The 20,730-nt window shown below is 37.6% G+C and overlaps 1 protein-coding gene across 1 annotated transcript in view; it reads right to left on the bottom strand.

Moving 5' to 3' along the window:
- Positions 1-20,730, bottom strand: part of TMTC2 (transmembrane O-mannosyltransferase targeting cadherins 2) — a 240,517-nt gene that overhangs the window by 64,219 nt on the left and 155,568 nt on the right. Inside the window, exons 4-7 of the mRNA XM_085045973.1 lie at positions 19,666-19,780; positions 10,291-10,376; positions 9,254-9,438; positions 7,564-7,642 (exon numbers count right to left, since the gene is read on the bottom strand). Coding sequence (XP_084902099.1) covers positions 7,564-7,642; positions 9,254-9,438; positions 10,291-10,376; positions 19,666-19,780 — 465 coding nt within the window. The remainder of the gene's footprint in view (positions 1-7,563; positions 7,643-9,253; positions 9,439-10,290; positions 10,377-19,665; positions 19,781-20,730) is intronic.

Below are 20,730 nucleotides of genomic sequence, written 5' to 3'. Positions count from 1 at the left end.
AAGCACTGTACCTCCATGGGTGTAATGTACTCATATTTTCAGATTAAGAAGTTATGTCCCACCAGTGGACCTTCTTTTAGGACCCCAAAAGATATTGCTGAAAAGACAACTGAAAAAATGTCTTCATAAAGGAGGCAATGTAGGATAAATCTGCTTTGCATCATCCTTATATATGCTAATTATCTGTCCCTCATTTTTCTGGGTGGTAAAATTGTAATATAGAAAATATAAATTTGACATGGACAAGACAACAGTTGTCAAAACACAAAGGAAGACGGAGATGCCCTTTGAAAAGAAAAATCTCTAATATATACATTCCATCAGGATTTAAATTTAATTTTTCATAATTTCTTTGAATTGGGATTATAAACAAATTGCCTTAGAAAATGATGGAGAGGTCTGCATCCCTGTGTGTCACAATGCCACAAGGAGTTTGTGTCTTTGATAACGTAACTGTGCAGCTTTCTTGTGCAAATCAATACTGCAGATGTGCTTCCCATAAATGCACCTCCACAGACATATGACTTCCCCCTTTTTTCCCTTCAGTACCAGTGCATACAATAACATAATAAATCTGGAAGCACAGTTTGATGTTATACTATACTGATAGCCAAGATATACTGCAAAAGATTAATAGTTTTGGTTATAAATATGCAGTGCATGCACATCTTCCCCGAAACAGCTGAAGCATGTGAACATAATGAGCATCAGGTTCTGCACAGATTAAGCACATTCTGTGTGGATTTTTTTTCCTTTTACGGAATAATCGCCTTGAAGATTTCAAGGAGTGTATTGTACTTTATCAGGGTTTTTGATGGATGGGAGTCAATCCACATTTACTTTACCTGAGCAAATTCTTATAGCCTCAATTAGCCAGAGCAAAGCCTTATCTGATTTAATTAGACCACTAAGCTACTTTTGAAGAAAAACACCTAAAGAGGAAAACATATAAATGAAGAGCAAAATAACATCAGTTGCAGCATGGAACAGCATGGACACTGCAGCTGTTTCCTGCTGTACAAAGGCTTTCAATGAAAGAAGTATACTAACAAAAATAGAGGCATTGAGCTCACACAAGATAGGTAATTTCATTTTCATGCCAGTATAGGTTTCCTTAAAACACTATTAATAGAAGCACTTTCCATTAGAAGCATGCCTAACTGGGATCCCTATAGCCCAGTTTCAATATTGGACCGTATATTTGGTCTGCAAATGTTATGACTATACTATTTTCATATAAAACCCTGTATGTTTAAAACAAAAATGTGTTTCATCCTTAGAATCAGCTTTTTCAGACTATTACCTAAGAAAACTCAAGCATTTCATATTAAAATATAGATCAGTAGTCCGAAGAGAAAAAATAAGAAAAACTGTAAACCTGGGAAAAAAAAACCAAAAAACCAAACCTAGTCTCAAACATTCAATCAATCACCATCTCCAGTAACCCACTGCTGTAGCCTTCATACCCAGCTTGAATCCCTCAACACAAAGTGGAAAAACAGGAGACACTGCAATCAGATTGAAGATTCATTCTTAGAATCATAGAATCACAGAATCATTTAGGTTGAAAGAGACATCAAAGATCAAAGTCCAACCTTTGACCGAACACCACGTCAACTAGATCACAGCACCAAGATATTGCCATATCCAATCATTTCTTGAACACTTCCAATGATGGTGACTCCACCACTTCCCTGGGTAGCCCGTTTCAACTCTTGACAACCCTTTCAGTAAATAAATTCTTCCTGATGTCCAACTCCCCTGGCACAGCTTGAGGTCTTTTCCTCTTCTCTTGTTGCTGGTTGCCTGGCAGAAGAGACCAACTGCCAGCTGGCTGCAATCTCCTTTCAGGGAGTTGGAGAGAGGTTTCTCCTGAGCCTCCTTTTCTCCAGGCTAAACACCCCTAGCTCCCTCAGCCACTCCTCACAGGACTTGTGCTCCAGATGCTTCACCAGCTCTGTTGCCCTTCCCTGGACTCACTCCAGCACCTCAATGTCTTCCCTGTAGTAAGTGGCCCAGAACTGGACACAGCACTCGAGGTGTGGCCTCACCAGTGCAGAGAACAGAGAGACAATAACTGCCCTGGTCCTGCTGGCCACACTATTTCTGATACAAGCCAGGATGCCTGGGCACTGCTGGCTCGTGTTCAGCTGTTGTTGACCAGCACCCCAGGTCCTTTTTTTCTGGGTTGCTTTCCAGCCACTCTAGCCCCTGCCTGTAGCTGTTGGGACCCAAGTGCAGGACCCAGCAATTTGCCTTACTGACCCTCATACAACTGGCATTGGCCCTCTGATCCAGCCTGTCCAGACCCCTCTGCAGAGCCTTCCTGCCCTCCAGCAGATCAACACTCCTGCCCAACTTGGCGTCATCTGTGAACTAACTGAGAGTGCACTCAATCGCCTCATCCAGATCATCAGTAAAGATATTAAACAGGACTGGCCCTAATACTGAGCCACTGGAACACCACCAGGGACTGGCTGCCAGCTGGATGCAGCACTTAGCTACTTAGCTTTGGACATCAGATATAAACTACTACAGTCTGCAAAGTCTCAGAGGGGGAAGGGTTAAAGTATCCAAATGAGGGTGGGAAGGGGGAGAGTAGGAAACCCAGCATTTTATTCCCATCAGCACTGGAGAGGACTCCACTCCTATTTCCATGGAACATGTAATAAAATGTACATATGAAAGAAAAAAAAATCTCATTTTTCCATCCAAGCTAGTTTTAAAAGAAAAATAAAAAGACTTGTAATATACACTTCGTAAGAAATTACCAGTCAAACTTCATGAGATGCATAGGAAGCACACTGATGACTAAAGCTTAGATAGGTGCAAGTACCACACTCTGCATAAGTTATGATGTGGGATATGTATTTCACAGCTTAATCATCTTTGGATCTTAAAAATTAAGTGTTGCTCAGCATTCACAGTAAAACTATACCAAAGGGTTTCCTGGAGTTCTGAACAATATTTCAAATTAATTCAATAAGAAAGCATTTAATGGGAGGAAGGGGTAAATAGGATAGGAGCCCTAACAATATTAACAGGTTTGTAGAAACAGCCATACTGACCCAAAAGCCTAATCAAGTAAACTGATAGTTATGTTATAATCATCAACAGAGAAAGTCTCTCTGCACGCTAAGCCTTTGTACTTATGAAACAAACCTCTGCACCAGATGTAAAATCTGGCTCCCCTTTTCTGGTCTGTACACTTGCATATGATTTGTTTTCTGTCCTTGTGCAATCCAGCAGATTCACAAGGAGAATTTAAACATTAACTTGTGCATCGTGAACAGCATTCACTCCTGCAATGTTAGCTTTTTTGTGACTTGCATTTCTCATAAAAAAGGTTTGTAAGGCTTTGCCTGAAGTGCATTTGAAAATAAACATTCAGATGTTAGTTAGCAAGGGCAGATGAAGTGCAATCAAGACATTTGTCTTTATGACAGTATCTTGTCAATCTAAACCTGAACAATGCCACCCCAACATCTTTCTTGTTACTGGTTGGTATTAAAATAAAACCTCCATGGTCCACTTCACACCACTTAACTGTCAGGAGTATGAATTACTGTAGCAGGTGGGCTAGTGTGGTTTTAAAAGCAATGTAATACAATCAACTGTACAATATCAGATTTCAAGAATGCAAAAGACATCTAGAGCAGAGGCTGATCCTTAAGCAATCCTAATATTGGCATTAAAGTGTTCAAGATCCCACAGGGACCATTTTATCTTTTGACCTCAGGCTTTAATTGAAACTTTAAACAAAATATATTACCTATTTAATACAGCTGAGCTGGACCCTGGCCTTTGTAGTGCAAGTTGCCATGCCAAGCAAATTAATCTGTGTAACCTTAGCATGTACTTTTTAATTTACATCAAAGCAATATAGTATAGAGAAAATAAATACCAAGCCAACCTTATACAGCTTGTTGAATAATTATTTTGATTCTAGTTTTAGAGTTTTCATTTTTAGCTGTTTTGGGTTCTCCTAAGAAATGAAAAGATTTTATTTCTTGGTAAAAAGCCAGAGAAACATATGGTTTCCTTAGCTGAGTTGTTGCACACCTGGCAAAATAAATCACAGCAACAGGAGACCAAAATCTACCCTGCAACATTTTCATATGCACAAACTTAGAACATCTGATGCTGGTATTACAGCCCTGTCTTTTGTAAACTGAAAAAAATGCGAAGTCAAATGGATGCCTGCTTCTTGAGCCCCAATACTTCTTTTTCCCATTAAGAGGCAAGTTACATAGAGGTTTAAAGGATGAAAGTCTGTCAGGCAGACTGACACACCAGAGGAATGAGTCACTGGGCCTGTCAGAGAGAAAGGCCAATAGAAGCAAGCACAGGAAAAGAAGTGTAACAGAAACAGGGAAAGCAGGTGGTGTAAAGGCTTAGCACTGCTAGAGTGTTAATGCTACTGCACTCAGAGTGCTGGAGTTCAAACCTGATTCCGTTTAAACAGTTCATCTCCTGTTTATTCTGTTTCAAGTGGGTCATATACATCAAACAGGAGAAGAAAAACCTTCCAAAAAATCTTCAGTCACATGAATGAGTAATTATTAAGAATTAGAGGAAGCACTGTTTCCTTATATCACATGCCAATATGTGGCAATGTGTGCCACTCAACCAAGCAAAGAGATTGCCAGAGACTGCAAATACATTCATCACAACAACAACCGTAGCAGATAATCCTCAAACTGTAACTATTCTTGGATTTCATTATAAGCTGTGAAGACTTTTTCCACATGTAAGAAGAATGGGAAGGACTACTTCCTTCTGCTACTTCCCAATGAGATGGGGAGCACTCCCCAGTTTCTCCCCTTTCCTCCCTAGCAACAAGCATACAACAAGTGGGCACAGCTCAGTCAGGTTTATGCAGTTGCAAGCACATGAGACAGGACTGGCCTATTTCCGTTCTTGTAGTCTCTCTTTTAAAGGCAAGAAGTAGGCAGACAAGTTTATGTAATGCTGTTCATCAAAGCAAGTGTTATAGCAAACATGTTTATAATTTTGTCTTGAACATCAAAACAGAAATAAACACTCCAGTTGGCCTTCTGATACTCAGTGACAGTACGAGCTGCAAAGCAGATGCACTCCTGATAATGGATGCAGTTGCCTTGTTCTCCTGTCACACATGATACAAAGAGATGACTGAATAGGTATTTAGGATTTATCTCACCCAACTTGAGCTACTAAGTCTAAGTTAGTCAGCTCCTTTTAGAGGACAAGTATGCTTGCAGGGATTATGTGTAGAATCTTAAATAGAGGCTAAATCAGATGGGCTTTACCACTCCCCACAGGTATGGTTTTCATTCCACACTATAAAGAAGCATAGCAACCTAGCTCTGTCTTGGCATCTTACCTTTACACTATTACGGGTAGGCTTATGTAGACACATCCAGGACAGCTTTGAACAATTCAGTCTGAGCCCTGTTAATATAGCTGCACTGCATTTAATTCAACTCACTACCCAAGTTTAGTCTCTTGGATTGCCTTCACACCATAAACAACAAGCAACAGTTCAGCAACCAGTGCAAAGCAAGTTCTGTCTTCCCTGCAAAAGCTGCCATCACAACAGCAACCAAAATACAAACATATGCTACGTTAATGATAAGCTGAAATTCTCAGAGCTCCATAAGGAGCTAAGGTGCACTCAGCTGACTGTAACTTCTTCTGCCACCACGACAACCATGAAGTGCTGGCAGCAGCTTAAAGGAAGCAGGAACCAGAGTATGGGCTAAGGCGTGGAGGAAGGAAGTATGGCAGGAGCCAAGCCTGGGCAAAGGACTGAACTAGTCTTTGTGTCTTTGTGAGTTTAATAAATGCAAATCCCAGGAACAGAGTGAACTTGGACATCACAGACTGTGCTTGCAAAGGAAATTGAGAAAGACCTCCTGAACCTAAAAAGCAACCAAAAATAAGTAAAAATCTGAAGAAACGGATAGGTCATAGTGGTTTTAAAGGAAGCATCTGCTCATTGGAAAAGAAAAAGGGTAGCACAAGCTTGCTTTGTAATGGGACAACCATTACATGCTAGAAACAGCAGTGGTTTATGTTTTCCAGTTTTGTATTCTGAAGAGCCCTTTTAGCAGAATTATGAAAGGCATATCTGCACTAAACAGGGCAGTCAAACTTCAGAGGATTTGCTGGAGCACTGCAGTATTTCAGCAATCACTACAGGACACCGACACTAAGCAGAGGTTTAATTCACACAGTGATGACTGCCACCACCACCAAATTTATCAGCAAATGCTGATACATAAAATTGATAAAACCATAATTTTGCTAAGACTGACAATGAACAAAAGTATATGTAATAACGAATTTGTGCAATTTATGGATTTTAGCCATTGGCATCAATCTGGAAAAGTTTAGCATCCACGGAGAAGTAATTCTCCACTGAACTGTACGAACTGCTAGGAAGGTGTTTATACTGTTACTGACATTTAATATTTTGTCACTGTGGCAAGAGAAGTACTTAATTCAGCATTTATATTTTTCAAACATATAGCATCAATTACAATTACAATTTTACTTTTTCCTGTGCCCTAGTATTTGTAAGGTGCTAATAAAAGATGCCTTTCCTGAATAAGCAATCAACAACTGCGTCAAACCAATACATTCCCTGGCATAGTAGGCATTGGTGGGGGGGAAAACCACACAAAACCCCACATGCTTCCTGTTGATCCTAACTGTTTCCACATATATTTTTAATTGCTCCACTTTGAGCTACTTTAAAGTAAAGGTTCTTACATCCTTTTCTATCCCAAACAGGAGAGTACTCGGTCAACTGGGGTTGCTTAGCAGAAACACATGCGCTTTGAGAGAGAATTCCACTTACAAGTATCTCTGGAACAATAAGAACCCTCTTGTTTTCATACCTGAGTACTAGAAGTAATAATTCATATTATCTTTTATTTTATCTGTTTAATGTGTCCCATATAAAAATGTGATGAAGAATATGAGGAAGTGAAGTTAAACAAAAAAACTTCTCACAGATAAATTGATGGGTTTTTTTAAGCACTCAAGGGACTCTTAAAATTTTGAAGGACAGATAGCTGGTCCTGGAAGAAGAGTAAGAATTCTTTCATTGTAGATAGCGAAACTAAAGTACATCAGGTGGGAAATAAGTTTTTGGCACAACTTGAGAAAAAAAGTACAACTATCTCAGTGGGTCTGTTTGGACATCTTCTTGGTTTACAAGGCAATTCAACACCTAACACCCATAGACATGTGAGGACATGGGGTCTCCAAGGTAGCAGATGAGAGATTCTGGAGAGAGAGAAAAACACTAATCCATGCATTCTAAATGCAAAGATGCTGCATTGACACTCTCAAAGATATCCAGTATCTACCAGTCTCATCATTTATTGTGCCTTATCCAGCATTGCATTTGCTGGCATTTAAGCTCTGAATCTAGTTTGGCTTGTATCTACTGAAGGTAATTATTTTTGGGTTTTATTGGCTCATTAATTTGAACACCAGTTTCCTGGATAAGGTCTTTTGTTTCACCCTGCCTGACCCTCAAATATCATTCTGAAGCACTAACAGTGCACTTACCCATCATGTTATATAAGCTCTGTGGTGCAAACTGCCTTGGCATTTTCTGTATTGCTTCTTTGTAAACCGTAAGGGCATCCTGAAAAGAGACACACAAGTGGGAAAACACCAACTTCAAAAGCAGCCTTTCACATATAAAATAAAGCCAAACTATCTTCCTTCCCCAAATAAAAGGTGTAGGGATAGAGAAAACACATCAGTATCAAAAAAGTCACAGAAAGTACAAAACTTCTCCTTTTAAAAAGTTATTTTTACCTAAATTTTACCAAATTCAGTGACTCTTACAGACAAGAGATCAGGTTAGTTCCAACATTGCAACTTCTTTTCCAGGAAGAAGTAACAAGAACATTTTTTATACCCCTTAATGACTGACAAGTTTATAAATGTATAAAATCTTATAGGCTGTCAAAGAACATGGAGTATTACCAAATTGCAGACAAAGGACTTTCTGATGATTAACTACATTAAGTGACCTAAAAATAAAGAAATCATTGTCTACTGCCAAATAGACAGAAGTTTGTGTATGTCTACAGCATAATCCTCACAACTGCAGTCTGCTCCACAGAAAGGATGAGATGCACAATAAAGTCAAGAATGCCAAAACTGGAATCCCTTTGCAAATATGCTGTGTCTTAAATTACCTGATCGCACATTTATTCATGCAGAACTTTGGATGCTAACTGGTCAGTCAGTTAGCTCTGCATCAAACAGTCACAGCTTATAAAGGCTGCAATGACCACCAGGAAGAAATCTGATGTTTTATATTCTTAAAAGTCCTTGTACCTTGTAGGCATTGAACTCCAACTCTACACTCTATCATCTGTGCAGACAACATGTTCCTGTTTTATTCTCTTCTCTGTATATATGCATTAGTTTGTCTGTATTTTAACCAATCAGTAACTTCATCTGACAGAGCTGGATGCAGCAGACAGATGGCAGGGAATCTGTCCAGCTTGTGCATCCCTGATCTTAAACAGCTGACGTAACTGTCATGGTCAGGAACACTTATATGGATCAAAACCACTCACAGCTCCTGTTCTGAAGTGTGCCTGGCAATGCGAAGAGAGAATGAATTTCTTTCAAATACTGCTAAAGGTCAAACCTCAAGTGAATGCCCAGTTTCAGTTAAGTTCATCAGGGAAAATGGAGAGGAATCACAACAGTCACAGTTGTACATGTAAATGAGATGGGATGGCTTGGGTGTAGTGTATGGTTACATTAAAAATATCCAACCCACTTTTGCACTGAGGGGAAGTTATCTTAAAATAACGCACAGTGGGATGTTTTTAATCAACAAAGTTTTAAATTATTTCAACTGGGTCTTTTTTTTGGAGACTTAAATGCAAGCATAATTGTACCTTTCCAAATAAAGACGGACTTACTCTGTTTTGAATAATAAAGCCAGTACACTTTAGGTTGACTGGCCTTTAATCAGGTTTTATCCTTTGCATAACAGCTATGGATAAAAAGCCAAAACCAAGGAACTAACACATATCAGATGTGACCACTGCTAATGTTGATTCTAACATGAGAACATCACACTGCTAAATAATATCATTACACAGTGGCTGCAGAGAACAAATATTCTCTGTAGAACATGCTAATCTTGATCTGGTGAAATTCAATCAATTTGTGTCTGTGATGTACTTTGGAAGTCTGGGTGGCAGCAGTAGCAAATCTGTAGTCTTACCTCATAGTGTCCTTGTTCATGAAAAAGTTTTCCTAAATTATAAAGACAGCTGGTAACAGAGCTTTTATGAGCATGAGGATCTTTCAGATTTTCATCAGGGATCTCTGAACACTTCACAAAAGTCCTCCTGGCTTCCTCTGTCTTCCCTTGGTTCATCAGGATGATACCAGTATTTAAATAGGCAGCTGTGAAGAGGGAAAAAATGTTATCTTTTAATGGAGTGCTTTTATGCTGTACCTACTGTTTTAATTCTAAGAAGTATCTGGTAGAGATCCCATGGTTATCTAATTTGGGTTTAGAATAATACAGGTCGCTCATTGGTGTGAGTGTGAACATGTAACATATGTGAACATATAAAAGTAAATGTTCATAGACAAGGAAAGAAGAAAGTGACTATAAAGACTGAGTAAGGAGGGAAGGAATCACTGGTTAGGCAGGGTATTCCATTTTGCTCCTCTTAGTAGGACTGTATGCAGCATATAGCACCACTGTTTGAAGTGTTACAAAAAAGATACATAGACATAAAAACATATATACATACAGAGAAGATCAATACTGAAGGTACAAAAGTGTAAGCAATCTTAAACAGCATCACTTAATTTTGGATCCTATTACTGGCAACACCCCAATAATTATTCGCCATTTTCCCCAGACAAGAACAAAAAAATGAAAGGACTTCAAAAATATTCGTATTATTCACTCACACAAATACCATAAATATCAGGGACTGGCTATAAGAAACAGAAAGCAGGAGCCTTAAAATTTGGGAAGTGGTGTCTGTGGCTCAACACCTCAGATCAGAAACATTTTAAGTTCCAGTAGCACTGCTGAGTGTTAATTCATTATCTGCTTCTTACTTGTACCACAGTAAATGTAGTTGTTTACTAATAAGCACTTGCTTTCAAGGGCTCTAGCTCACCTTTTGCTTTCTGACTTAAAAACTTCTGAAAAAAAAGAAAGAATTATTAACGAGTAGGAAAATTTTCTATGAAGACTATAGTCAACATTATACAAGCTTGTGTAGTTAAAATACTTACAAGCTAGTGTGGGTCTGCTACCAATTGCCAGTTTATAGTAATGCAATGCCTCTGAAAACCTGCTGTTTTCCTGAAGTAGTAATCCTCTGCATAAGGGGAAAAAAAAAGAAAAGAGAGAGGTGTGAGTTTACTACAAAGAGTAACTTGAAAACAAATACTGAAAACAAAACTTGGGTAACAAAGAAAAATACTCTAACTGGCATTTCAGAGATACAAGCAATCTCTTACTAACAGTTAAGTACAAAAACTATTCCATGTATAAAAATGAATTCATAGACATCAGGAGCATCCATATGGCTTTAACAAAGCAGATGTTAAACAGAATTGTTTTGGCTTTCTTGGAAACCAGGAGCTTCATTTACTCAGTTGAGAAAATGTTAGCGTGCAAGACTTTTTAAAGTGCATAGAGTATGAAGGAGGTATTTGTAAGTCATTAATGATTAGCCTGACATCTTTTCTTGACCTGAAATAAGCAGGTCTTTCTCAAATGCATCAAAGTTAAGCACCTAGCCCTTTACATGTGTTATGTTAAGGACTCCCTTTTTTGAGCAATTTCACTTGATTATTCACTGTGCAGCTAAGTACCTGCAACAGGTCTGGGTTTTCCTATATTCTTTATGCTCTCAACCAATTTACTAACTGAAGAGGTATTAAAAATTATACTGAATATTTCCAGTTTTATAATACACGGGCTTTCATTCAGCTTTTAAGACAAACAGCCTTGTGAATTACACTTGACACCAGCCACACACAAATTTCTGATAAATGGTCTGGACATCACTGACATGAATGTACATTGCACGCTTAAATCAAGGCACAAAGCATTACAGTTTTCCAAAGTTTTAGAAGACTGAAATATAGCATATACAAATATATTAAAACCAGAATGATTTTAAAATCCTTGAAAACTAGTAATTTCAAGAGTGGAGACTCAGACCTCAGTATCCAAGGGTAAGCATCCCTTGTCATATAACTCAAAATATCCAGGAAAACATAGCTCTTCCCCTTAGGTGGAAGTGGTATAATATTTATTTGGAGTTTCCCCAGCCTACACCAATTTTCTTCCTCTATGCTTTCATCTGCTGATACCTTTTCAAATTGCAAAGAGCTTGGACTTCTTCTATCTCCAGTCTCAAATCAGTGAAAATTTTACTTCCCTCCAACATTCCATGAAAACTTTTTGAATTAAACCAATAAATTTCAATGGATGAAAAGAGAAGTTAATGTAGCTAAAGAAGTAGCCACTGTCTATGTTGTTTGCTTCTTGTCACTGGATTAGGATTTAACAGAATTGAGGGATATAGCCTCTTTTCCTTCTATACTGTCCTATCAGCATCACATGACCTCCCTTTCCAACTGTCTCCCAATTAACTTCAGATTAGGTAGTAAATCACTTTTAGTATTAAGAGAACTTATATTTAGTAGGTACTTGCAATAAAGTGAGCAATGAGGGAATACATTCAGGATACTTTTTGGCATGGCACCAAGGCTAGTAACTACTGTCAAGTATCTTGCAAATGGCAAGAGGTATGATCATCAGGATAGAAAAAACATTTTCTAAATTTTCTAGAAGCTGAATTTTGTTTACTCTAAACATTTTTATACACTGTCATTACTCGGACGAAGGTTAGTTATGGTATTTTGATCCTGTTTTCTACTGATAGCAGGAGAATTAACAGAAAAAAACTATGTCCATAGCCTGACATTTAAGCTGCTTCTTAATTCTTTAAAAAGAAAAACACTTCTCACACACAATTTTGAAACAATTTATCTAAGAAAGTCCATTCTTATTGTAGTTCTGGAAGACATAATGTAACATATTGAGAGAAGTAATACAGTAATTGGTCATCTTCACCAATACAAATTACTTTGTAAGTGTACAACATTTGTGGTCTTGGGATTAAAAGAACTTTTATTCCCAATTTTATAAATTAATCTTCTGTGTTCACTATATGCTCTAACACTGACACTTTTGTTTAATTACTTGATACTTTGAGGTGTTCTTTTTCCCTTTTACTTCTCTTCTAAAATACTTTTTTCTTTTAAAAGCTGTTCCATTAACTGTCAGTCTGTCAGTCTCTCTCTCTCTCTTTTTCATATGTAAAAACCCAAGCAATTGAGATAAAGGATTAAGTGCTGAATTCCACCAAGTAATTAGTGTTTTATTTGTATTTGTTATGAAGTTTGGTAGAAGAAAGAGAAGAAGGACATAATCTTATCAAGGCATGAAACTGACTCTCCTCCTTGTGAAATCAGTCCTGATTGATCACTAGTTTTCACTGTAGCTTCTGGCAGTACAAAAATTATTAGATTTATGAGTCTCCAGTTCTAGTTTCAGATTAAATGAAGTCAGGAAAACCTGACTTTCTAGATGCAGTGGAATAACATCCTTCAGCTGGAGTTTACACCTTGCAAGCCCTGCAGATTCCAGTATCTCACCCCTCCCAGCAGCCAGGGCACATGGCTGTATAAGGAATTGTCTGCTATAGCCAGGAGCAAATCTATTCTCGACATGCCTTTCATTCTTTGCTTACACTGCAAAATGATAACTGCTCTTTGGAGAATTTTGGCAAAGTGGAGAAGAGGCAGAGAGAAAGACCACAAAAGAATGAATACAGTGCAAAGCGTGAGACATAAGGCAGAGGTGGAGAAAAGCAACTGTCATATGTTGAGTATGTACCTATCTTCTGTGGTTCCAAAGACATAAAGCCTTCCTTTCTCCTTACACAGGGATGAACAAAGGAAAGCACATCCTTGAAGTAAGAATGCTTGATAGGGAAGAGTAAGTTTAAGTGATGAACTTGAAATAAGAGCTTAAAGTCTTCTGGCACTTTTAAACAAATGATGTACAGTAACTGAGAATACCAAACTAACTAAATAAAAAAGCCTGGCCCTAAACTGCATCCCTCCTTCCCCCTCCCCCCCAGAAAAACAAAATGCAACAACTGCTTCAAGTTGATACGTCTAAAACTTTTTATTGTCTTCAGCTCACCTTCCCAGTTTTAAGACAGACAAATGAAAATGTTAATGAAATATGCAACTTCTGTGCAAAGACAGCTTACTGACATAACAAAAAATGAGGCTTCTTTCACAAGTACTGTGAAAGAATAAATGAACATGAGGAAGAACTTCTTCACTGTGTGGGTGACCACACACTGGAAGAGATTGTCCAGAGAGGCTGTGGAGTCTCCCTCACTGGAGATATTCAAGAATTGTCTGGACACAATCCTGTACTATGTGCTCTTAGAATGATACTGCTTGAGCTGGGAGGTTGGACCAGACGACCCACTGTGGTCCCTTCTAACATCACACATTCTTTGATTCTGTGAAATACAGGATGATAAAAGTATTCGGAAAAGAAAAAGCTACTTAAACCATAGGACACACAGTAGAGAGTTATAAACTGTCCATGAATTAATTTTGGATTAATTAGGAGACAATTTCTAACTATCATAAATAGCAAGATTCTGGAACCTTACAACAGGATTTTTTTTTTGCCTACATTACTACATTACTTCTAGCTACTTTTACAATGGAGTGTTAATCATTTCTGAAATGGAGGATATGTGCTGACTGCTTGCAAGAGTAGCAGACTTCTCCAAGTGACTCAGGAAGTGGCTCAGAATCCTGGTTTTTATAATAGGAAGAAAAATTAAATGGAAAAAAAAAAAGATAAGGAAGTTCTGACTATCAGGAAATGATGCACATTACTTCTGTACATAGAATTGCTCATTTAATTCATGCAGGAAAACACTTCCCCCAAATGAGTTGTTGGCAACCTTTCTGAATTCTTGAAGCTGCCAACTTTTGCCTATCTTGCTTGACCAACAATGAAAAATCTTCCCGTCTTCCTCCTCTGCTTTGGTTTTGACCGAAAGTTACTAAATACCAATGGCACAAAAATGTTTTCAGGGACCAGAAGACAGTCACAGAATGTAAACAAGCAGTAGATGGTCTACAGTCTTTCTCAAGTTTCATATTCATTTCTTCCTGTTGCTAGTCCTATTAAAGCCAGCTAGTCCATTTGCAAAGCAAACTCCTCAATGGCTAAAGCTGGCATAAAATGGCCAAGTGTGATACACAGGAACTGCAACTGTCAAAGTAAACATGTACGTTAGTGAAATATTTATAAAATTTTCAATCCAGGTACAATATTAAAATAGTTTAATCAATTTTGTTTACTGGTTTATAACAACTAATACAGGGCCTGTTAGCCATTATGTTGCCATGACTGCAGTTCTTCCATGCCTCAAGCCACATTCATCCCATTGATTTCGGCTGGGATTATCTACAAAGGACTTTATTTACCTAAATGCTGTACTGGCAAACAAATAAAGAAATGGAAGAAAATCTTTTTTTATTTCCCACAAAGATGTGTCTCCAGCCACACAGCAAGAGAGGACGTGCTTTGCCTAAGGGAACTTTTTCACTGTTATTTGCAAAACTAGTAAGAAGGGTAGGTATGGATGTTACCATAAATCCTACTTTTTTAATCAGTAAGAACCCAAACATACAGAGAATAACCATGTCCTTTGCAGAACTCACTAAGTAATCTATAGTCCCACTAGTAAAAAAACCCAAAACCGAAAACTAAACAATCACCCCCAAAACAGTTTCTAGCCTTTCAGATAGCACAGTAAAACTCTGTTATGTTCTCCCAGATCTAGGGAAGAGCTTCCCAAATGCGAGCAAACTGATCAGCAAATATAGTCCCTGATTTGGTTTTTTTTCTGCTGGTGCAGTTTGACTGGGAGTAGTATCCTTTCAGCAGCACATCAACTCTCACAAGCCCTATTTCCTTGACAGAGGGAGGGCTTTGAGAAGGAATAGCACTGCTCCTGTCTTTCTCACTCCTCTGGACAATGGGCAGTGCTGTGCACTCCCTCACATCTGCCCCAGTAGCCAATACAGATAGAGAGCTGAAAAGAACTTACAAGAGAGGTCCTTTTTGAAACTGAATTGTAGACTCAAACAATTATTTTCCCAATTTTATAAAATGGTGAAAGTTTATGTAAGGACTATAGTGGCCACAACCTCAAATATTGAGACATATGATTGAATAGCTAGGTCACTGAATGTCCTTCACCTCTCAATATGACTTTGACAACTATCTGCACTTCATGTAGGCCCTACAAAGTGTCTCAGAGTAGAGTTTTGCACAGCAGGAAACCACTAGTCACTTAAGTGTCTTTAAGTGCTACCTCAAGAGCCAGTCTGACAACACAGCAAGATTTTATCAAGACAGCTTTGATTACAGCAAGACAGAAATTTTAGCTGCTGTCTTTAGCAGAGGAAGAACTAGCTGGCAGAGTAGAGAATAATTCCAAACAGGTTTGCAACAAGTTTGCGTTCATAATTGAGAAAAACAATAATCAAGTACTTAAGACACCAGATGACACATCCTCTGCTTTTTAACTCGACATCCTGAATGATAAAAACTTCTGGGCTATCAAGGAAGAGGAACTATAAGTTTGATTTGTTTCCTACTAGGTGGTGGCTACAGGAACGTTGTCTGGGGAAGGTTCAACCACAGTTCAGCACAGGTTTGTAGGTCAGACTGCTTTTAGAGGTTTTTGTCTCTGATAAGGAGATTTTTATGCCAGCACCATTAAAAGGCAGGGAACACGTTTTCTGATGTAGAAAGGTTAACAACAACAGACAAGGAACAATTTTGCTCATATTGATTTTTACCCAAGCATGCAGAGTTAAAATTTGCCTGTAAAACACTGCAATCCTAAACTTTCTAGGATAGGTAAAGTCTTCAATAATGGCTGAAATTTCTAACAGAAATTCCTAAAAAACAATTCCACATTTATTGATCCAATACCCTAAATTTTCCAACGTAAAATTTATGGAAATTCATAATCCAACCTTATTCAAAGAAATTAAAATATTTGAATAACGAACTTGTGCACACAGTCTTACATCACTAAAGGCAAAATGAGATATTTCAGGAGAGAAGCAAGAGGATGGCTAACTGCAAGTAATTCATCCTTTATAGGGCTGTATACTCCAAAAATACAACATTTCAAGTAATTGTAAAAATTTAAAGGAATATTCAATATTTATGTGAGACTGAGAGCATTGTTATAATCATATGAGAAAATCAACTTAATGTAGATTGCTAATATGAATGACAAAAGAATACTCTAAGCACAGCCAGCCTAAATACAAGTAAAATAATATATGTAAAACAGTCTAAACTGACAAGCAATTTTACTTTAGATACTAATTGTAAGCAATTTGGAACAATACAAAATACCCCATGAACTGTAACAATCATAAGGTAACAAAGACTGAAAAGCCAAAACAAACTAAAATAGTTTGGTTTTAATGTACTGAATATTGCCTTGTTTGAAAGAATAAACTATCATTTCCCTACAGCTCTGTCCTTGGTACTTCACAGTATTAGAACATATGGTTTTCTCAGTTAAAAAAAAAAAAGCACAGGAAGATAGGTAATTTAATGCTGATTTACTACCCCATGAAATCTAGTTGAAATCAGCAGAGCTACATAGCTTTGAGAACACTGAAATATAACATGTTCATAATCAGGCAAACTTTCAAATGAAGATTATGTAAGTATGTAGTAATGCATTTAAAAAATGTTTAAATGGTAAAAGCAGCTGTAACTCAGAGCTGTAAGGTCAGAAAACAAAAATATAGTGCTGAATTCAGCCATTCATCTAGTCTGGTAAATTCTTTAGATTTTAATGTCTTTATAGTCAACTTCTAAGCCAACATCACATTTCAATTTATTGAGAAGGAAGGAAAGATCAAACGCTTCCATTTATGTAGTTTCTCTCTTTGATTGTTACCCACTAAAACTCTGGGCTAAAACCTTAATGATTTGTTCTTGATCAGAGAGCACTTGGATGTCTTATTGCTATGAATGAACACTGAGCTGTATATTCCAATTAATTTGCATCAAATTCTGAGGCATAAGTGTTTAGAAACAATAATGAACATATGAGACACACACAGTGTTTCTAAATAACTGTAAGGATGATTTTTTTCCCCAGAGTTCTATTGAGTGACTGTTTCAGTTTCAAAAGCACATGCTGAAAACCAGAAACAGCAAAACTGACTGGCCTCTTGAAAGCACATGTAAGACACATTTTTCCATTACAGAGGATTTTTGTAAAAAGCTCCCATAGAACTACATGCCAAGGATGGGCTTAACTTGCAAAGCAGCTCTTCAGGGTTTGTGCTTAAAAGGATGGATTCATTTGTGTAATACTAAAGGACACTCCATTCCATTTACCACCTATTTTTCATGCTGGATATTGGGACATCCAACAGTGAGAAAGCCTACAAAAAGAAAAAAACTATGCAAGATTTTCAACTTATGTTGAATACCTAAAGGTTTTGTGAAACTTGTTTAAAAAATAAAGGATTCTATGGTATTTAATACAGTAGTAGAAAGGCTAAGAATTAAACTTTACTTCTTAAACCCCATATATTCCAACCATCATTTTAGTTAAAATCCTCCCACACAAATTCAGTAGAATTTAAAAAAATTCTCTATTCAACAAAGATGAAGGTTTATAGACATATATTTTGTGTATCAATGGGAAACTGGAAGACTAGTAGCTTTTTCTGAGAACAGTGAAACAACTGAAATCTGATTTCTTTTATGTTCCTGTCTTTATCATCCAACCTCCTTTCCTCTTCTTACCCTGGTATTAACTTCAGCTTCCCTCTATGACACAGTAAGAGACAAAAGTACTGTAGAGGCATACAGAAATTTAATAGTTAGAATTTTCATCTTCGAAACAAATGACATGTGGGAAATATACATGTATCAATCTTGTCACTTTATTTCCTACAATCTTCTTCTGCTGTGTTCAGAAGTTATTTTCTAAAAGTGAGTAGAAGTTTCTTCTTAAAAATATGTTTTTCATACACCTCACTGCCTAACAAAGAAGAAATTTATGTGCATACATGTATTTGTGTAACTATCTGATTATTAAAAATGTACATATTTTGAAATACAAATTTCATCTTGGAACAGAAATTCTATCATTAAATTATTTTGAGTTTGATTATGCTTAACTGAAAGATAAGTCAATGAAACAGGCAATTTATTCCTTATTAAACAAGGAAAAAATTAGTAAAGAAGTACTATTGTGGTAAACTTCAATTTCAAATATTATAAGCAGCCATTTTAAACTGGACTTACAGGCAGAATATAATTTTTTTAATTTATTTAACAATTGATTTGAAGACACTTTCTATTTGAATGCAGTTTTTGCACATTTTGTTTACCTAACAGTCACACTTTTCTGCTGCACGCAGAACATCATTTTCAAAAGACTACCTATGGAACAGCAGTCACCTGGATTTTGTCTTCCACACACATCATGAAATGAGAGCACAGTGCTGGTGGGGGTGACCAGCCTGCCTTGCAGCATAGCCCCACTCCGAGGGCTGGGGCTGGCTGGCTCTGGCAGGAGGGGGCAGAAGGGCGAGGGCCAGCATGACAAGAGGTGCTGAGCTGGGACACCCAGCTGGGACCCCCAGGGAATGAGTCCCCTCCCTGCCAGAACACCCAGGGAATCAGCCCCCTCCCTGCCAGAACACCCAGGGAATCAGCCTCCTCCCTGCCAGAACACCCAGGGAATCAGCCCCCTCCCTGCCAGGACACAGAGGGCATCAGTCCCCTCCCTGCCAGGACCCCCAGGGAATCAGCCCCCTCCCTGCCAGGACACACAGCACTATCCCACCTCTGTGAGAAGCTTGGCACGACGCTTGCTTCTGCATTCATGATTTGGTACATTAATGAGTTGGAAATCTTTTTCCCTGCTGAACAATTATTTTGATGTTCATGTTATTTACCCTCTTATACACCTACAACAGGGTTCTAGTGATTAAACTTTATTTAACCTATGCTGCTCTCAAGTCAGTCACGGGAGAAAAGCAATTTGCTGTTTTGACATCTCAGAGCTCTGGAGCTAACAGAAGGGTATTGGTCTGTGCTTGGAAGTGCTTACACCCACTCTGCTCACCAAGTGTTATTCAGACTTAAAAAAGAAGTCTAAATAACACCTCACAATTTAATCGAGTCACAAACAGATGGAGGGCTGCAGCTGACAACTCATCTATTGGTACTTAGTTTAGTGTGTTGAGTTTTTTTTCTTCTTTTAAAGCAAACAGATTTGTACATTTACCTTCTCCATACCCATTACATGAATATACAATAATGCTGACCAAGAAAAAATCCTGTCCACCCTATAGTTTAAGGAGCACAATTAATGAAATTACTATTACAAAGCAACAAATAACATTGTCTCCATTTCCAGCAAGTAAATCAATAGCTCCATTCACAACAGGTTTCAAAGACAATTCAACCCCAGGAAAGGCATGCATACTTACAAATTATAAAGCATATCAGCCATGTTGCTGCGGTAGTACAAGGCATTTCTATAGGCGCTTTCAGCTTCAGAAATCTTGCTCTGGCTCTTGAGAACATTTCCAAGGTTACCCCATGCTGTCAAGAGGAGAAAACAGTATTCAGAAAGAGCTACAATCCAATTACACACGACAGAGTATCCAAGTATCAGGAAGTTTCTCAGGGAGACAAACTCCACAAAGAAACTATTTTTATGGAACAGGAGGGGAGGCTGGTTATTTTTTTCCACCAGTTCTCTGGTTCTCTGCATCTTACTGTGAGACTCACATTTCATAGAGGTGATTTACATGCATTCTGCATGCATATAGCTTTCAGATGGGAAAAGGAAATTTTTTACAAAAATATGTCTCTAGAAATTACTGCAGCAAAGGGAAAGGGTCATTTTATTTTACACCACCTATAAATAAAAATCTTCAGAGTGAAATGTGGAACTGAGGCATCTTCCCAGTTTTAACTTTTTTTTAAGCCTATTGACTCTAAACAGCAAGTAATTTTTCCAGAGTAGACATACTCCTCGCTGAAGTATTAAAATTTGACATATGACACAGGGATTGAACGAATGGTTAGGTAAGTTACTAGGATTAAAAATATGCCATATAAATATAAACATACTACAAAGATCACTAAAATACATTTTTTTTAACTAGAAAAACATGTGGTCCCTTTCCATACAATTTATTATGTTACACAATGTGCTTTTATATCTCATCTATAAAGGACTTTAGGTAAAAAAGCATTTAAAGCTCCACATGTGCTCCCTTTGCAGTTTTGTTGAGTGGCACAAAAACTACTTAAATAAGGAATGGGAACTAACATTTTATTGAAAACATAACCTATGCTACTCAGAATTTAGGAAGCTAATTTACCTGGCATTATAATTACAGTGTGCATGAACATGAAAAAAAGACCACATTATGCTTATAAATGCAAAGCTGTTTCATTAAAAAGTTCGACTTTCACATTTCTTTTTAACGAAAAAAATCAGTGGAAAAATGATGCATGTCCTTTCCACCAAACACACAATATAT

The sequence above is a fragment of the Lichenostomus cassidix genome, chromosome 1Aa (genome assembly GCF_008360975.1).
Source record: "Lichenostomus cassidix isolate B80296 chromosome 1Aa, HeHo_3.0, whole genome shotgun sequence".
In the NCBI taxonomy this organism is placed as follows: Eukaryota; Metazoa; Chordata; class Aves; order Passeriformes; family Meliphagidae; genus Lichenostomus; species Lichenostomus cassidix.
The sequence above is the reverse complement of the archived record's forward strand: the minus strand, read 5'-3'. Positions and strand labels throughout refer to the sequence as shown.